This window comes from Haplochromis burtoni, unplaced genomic scaffold, assembly GCF_018398535.1.
Source record: "Haplochromis burtoni strain Fernald_Lab_line unplaced genomic scaffold, NCSU_Asbu1 Contig_24, whole genome shotgun sequence".
Lineage (NCBI taxonomy): Eukaryota > Metazoa > Chordata > Actinopteri > Cichliformes > Cichlidae > Haplochromis > Haplochromis burtoni.
The window spans coordinates 1139107-1143304 of NW_024582385.1; the positions used below are offsets into that span (position 1 = coordinate 1139107).

The following is a 4198-nucleotide window of genomic DNA, read 5'->3' on the forward strand; positions in this document are numbered from 1 at the left end:
CCTATGTGCAAGCACTTTGGTGACAGTGGGAAAGAAAAACTCCCTTTTGACAGGAAGAAACCTCCGGCAGAACCAGGCTCAGGGAGGGGCGGGGCCATCTGCTGCGACCGGTTGGGGAGAGAGAAGGAAGACAGGATAAAAGACATGCTGTGGAAGAACGACAGAGATTAATATCAAGTATTATTCAGTGCAGAAAGGTCTGTTAACACATAGTGAGTGAGAAAGGTGATGGAAGAAGAAATACTCAGTGCATCATGGGAATCCCCCAGCACCCTACGCCTATTGCAGCATAACTAAGGGAGGATTCAGGGTCACCTGGTCCAGCACTAACTATATGCTTTATCAAAAAGGAAAGTTTGAAGCCTAATCTTAAAAGTAGAAATAGTGTCTGTCTCCAAAATCAACAGTTTTTCCATGAATTTTTACAAATTGATACAGGATTGTCTTTTTTTTTTTTTTAAATCTTGGCCTTCAGGAAGAAAGAAATGTCACTGGAAGTACATCCTGAGTGCATTTCTGTGTGTGACTGTTATCCTGGCAGTGCTCGGACTCTTGCTGTGGTACTTCCGTGAGTTGATCTGGAGACTGTGCAGCTGCATAAAATTATTTTTATAATTTAAGTATTGTAATGTGGCATGATTCTGCATGCTCTTGTATATATATGAGATTCACAGTAGTAAATGCATGTGCTCACAGTATACTACCAGTGTCTACTGGGGAAGTCGTGTGGAAAAGGTGGGATGTGTCTGAGCCATACCCGGTGGTGTGATGGAACCATTGACTGTCCAGATGGAGAGGATGAATCTCAGTGCTGTAAGGCATTCAAATCAGTGTCTCAGTCTTCCACACAGTTATTTAGTGTACGAATCTATTTTTTAATAGACTTGATGTTTCACAGTTCGCCTCCAAGGGGCCAACTCCATGCTGGAGAGTTATTCATCAAGCAGCCAGACCTGGATGCCCGTGTGTGCTGACAACTGGGATGATAACTATGGACGAACTGTGTGCAGACAGATTGGTTACAGCAGGTGCTCATTGTCCTTTCCCACTGACACACTTTTGCAATGTGTGGTGTAAAAAGCTCACTCATATTACACGACTCATGATTTGCATTGCTACTGGACCTTGAATAATTTCCAAACTAAAGCATTTTTTAAAAATTACATACAAAAATATTTTATTGGATTAGATATAATAGATATTAGTTTGATATAATAATGTGTGTGTCACATTACTGTAACTCCTCAGCCCTTTGACAAAAATGATAAGAATCATCTTGTAATTTTACACCTGGTGGCCTGTATGATACGTGGGTGATAAAGTGTTTGTTTTTTTAGCTGCACAGACCTACTGCTTACCTGTGGAAACAATGGATGTACTTAGTTTTTCCACCCACTGAGACAACAACTAATATTCTTCTGAAATGACAAATGTGCAGTATTGATTAGTACATATTTTTCAAAGTTCTAACTCAGAGGGAATGTCCTTGCGTGACGTGCATGTATGTGTGAGTACAGTCTGCTGGTCTCATCTCCCTGTCACACATGCCTCTTTGTCCCACAGAGATGATTATTTTGCCTACAGCCAAACCAGTGCAGGTTCTTTGGCCTCCAATGGATATATGAGGCTGGAGTCCGGAAGTAATAGTGGCTCACTAATACAGTCACAGCTCACTCACAGGTATACACAACCACATATCACTGAGTGCTCACTTCATACACACCACAGCATTTATAAAATGTGCCATTTTTTTTTCATCCTTTCACTTTCAGCTTGCTGTGCTTCTCCAAAGCTGTCACACTTCAGTGTATTGGTAAGCTACTGTGTTCACTGTGACATACGTGAAATAATAATGTAAATCCCCAAAACTTGATTCTATTTATCTGGACGTCGTGTTTCAGTGAAGAAGCGTTTCCTCACTTGGATGAGTGATGAACAGAATCAAGTTTTGGGGATTTCCTTACTTGGATGATTGATCATACATCAATGTAATCATTTAGTCTGTCCATTTGTCTGGTGCTACAGTGTCTGAATTGGTTTAAAAGCTTGAAAATCAGCGAAAGTAACATTGAGCTCCTCGGTCCTCAGAATGTGGCAAGAGTTCAGCAGCTCCGAGCAGTCGTATTGTTGGTGGCACAGAGGCTGTAAATGGAGCCTGGCCATGGCAGGTCAGCCTCCAGGTTTCAGGTCGACACAGCTGCGGAGGCTCCATTATCAGCCGATACTGGATCCTGTCTGCTGCACACTGCTTTAAATAGTGAGAGCTTCTATTCTCTGCTTTCTTTCACCCGAACATGTCATTGTGCTGTTGAACAATAGCAAAAACATAATCCCTCTGACGGAAGTAATCCTGATTCAAAGAACTACCTGTGTGTGTGTCATATTTACAGCTTAATGACTTAGGTGTGCCTTCAAAGACAAAGTACACAGGATATATGGGAATTTTACTTTATTGCAATATATTTATTCACATGTTGGTAGAAAGGTTACTGTGTCACTGATAGCAGTGAAGCACGCGACGTGTTTGCAAGTTCAGTAGGTTTGTCTCTTTTTCGACAACAGGTTCACTTACTGTGTTTATCCCACAGAAGACATTAACATTAACTATCTTAGTTGAAGCAGGCCTAAGGTTTGGCCATGCAGCTTTGACCACCATACATTCAATTAGATGATAAAACTGTGTAAGACTGGAACTGCCAAATCGTTATCATACAGTGTCCTCAATTTCTCAGTGAGAGCCGTCTTTACTTTTTATGTCGAGTCTCCAACTATCAGTTGTCGAGTCCTCCACTCAAGTGGAGGATTCATAATGGATCAATAGTGACCTCGTGTTCATCTTTTATCTACAGTGTTTTGACTACTATTTAATAAATCCACCATGCCCATTTCACCTTGTCTTTTCCTTGGCAGTTCCTCTTCTCCTTCATTGTGGAGGGTATACTATGGGGACGTGAACTTGGAAAACATGTTTAACAGCAGAGTTCAGAAAATCATCAAACATAAAGATTTTGACACAAGAACGAATAATTATGACATTGCTCTCCTAAAGCTTGATACACCTCTGACTTTTAACAGTAAGTACTTGGAAGTTAATTTCACATGTTAATTTCAATGATACTGCGATTATGTTATTGCAAATCCAGCACTCTAAGGTGATACATGCTTATGCCTCAGATAAAGTTCGGCCGGTGTGTCTCCCCAATGTTGACCTGAACCTTTCTGCTAATCGTCAAGCATGGATCACAGGATGGGGAGCATTGCAGTCAACAGGTGAGGCAAAACCATAACTGAATATGTCAAACCTTCAGCCTTTGGCAACAGCCTTTACCATAACACCCAAAATGTAATTCAATGGTATTTATTTATACCATTTATTTATTTATATTTATTTATTTACAACATTTATATAGCACCAAATATTTAAAATTGTAAGGAAAATATTCTACAATAATGCAACAATGGAACAATCACATAAGCAAGCACTTTGGTGACAGTGGGAAGGAAAAACTCCCTTTTAACAGGAAGAAACCTCCAGCAGACTCATGCTCAGGGAGGGGCGGGGCCATCTGCTATGACCAGACCAAGCAGAGGACTTAAATACACGGAACGGCAATGAGGAAAGTGGAAACACATGGGGAACACAGCTGATACAAAGTGACGCCACAGGGGAAGCAAAACTAAACACACAAAACATGGACCGTGAGACTAGCAAAGTAAAACAGGAAACACTGAGACATAGACTGACACGTGAGCCTGCGTCAACATGACAGGAGGCAAGGCAGATGAGAGAGGGAGCGAGGGAACACGAGAGAGGGGACGAGAGAGCACAAGTAAGAGAGACATGACGGCTGGGGAGACATGGAATGACACACAGGAAGTGGAGACGAGACATCTCGACAAGGCAACATGGAAACTAAACATAGCAGCCAAAAAGGAAAACCAAAATACTACACACAAAGAAACCACAAAACACCATTAATTCCAATAGGCTGGCTCAAGTGACCCAAGTCACTGGAAATTAGTTGATTCCAGTCCTGGCCAATTGTTCGATGCATCTCTAATTGTAAGTTCTTAATCATGTAACACTAACCAGCATTTTCAAAAAAGGCAGACACTGTTTAGACTATTACAATATGTGAATGAATGTCATTGATTGATTAACATCTGTTTCATTAACTTCAGTTAAATTTATTCAAGC

At 41.0% G+C, this 4198-nt stretch overlaps 1 protein-coding gene across 1 annotated transcript in view; it reads left to right on the forward strand.

Annotated features, from left to right (window-relative positions):
* tmprss2 (transmembrane serine protease 2) overlaps positions 1-4198 on the forward strand; it is a 9820-nt gene that overhangs the window by 3660 nt on the left and 1962 nt on the right. The window contains exons 5-12 of the mRNA XM_005936003.2: positions 476-568; positions 697-813; positions 899-1028; positions 1564-1680; positions 1773-1813; positions 2089-2257; positions 2911-3074; positions 3175-3270. Coding sequence (XP_005936065.1) covers positions 476-568; positions 697-813; positions 899-1028; positions 1564-1680; positions 1773-1813; positions 2089-2257; positions 2911-3074; positions 3175-3270 — 927 coding nt within the window. The remainder of the gene's footprint in view (positions 1-475; positions 569-696; positions 814-898; positions 1029-1563; positions 1681-1772; positions 1814-2088; positions 2258-2910; positions 3075-3174; positions 3271-4198) is intronic.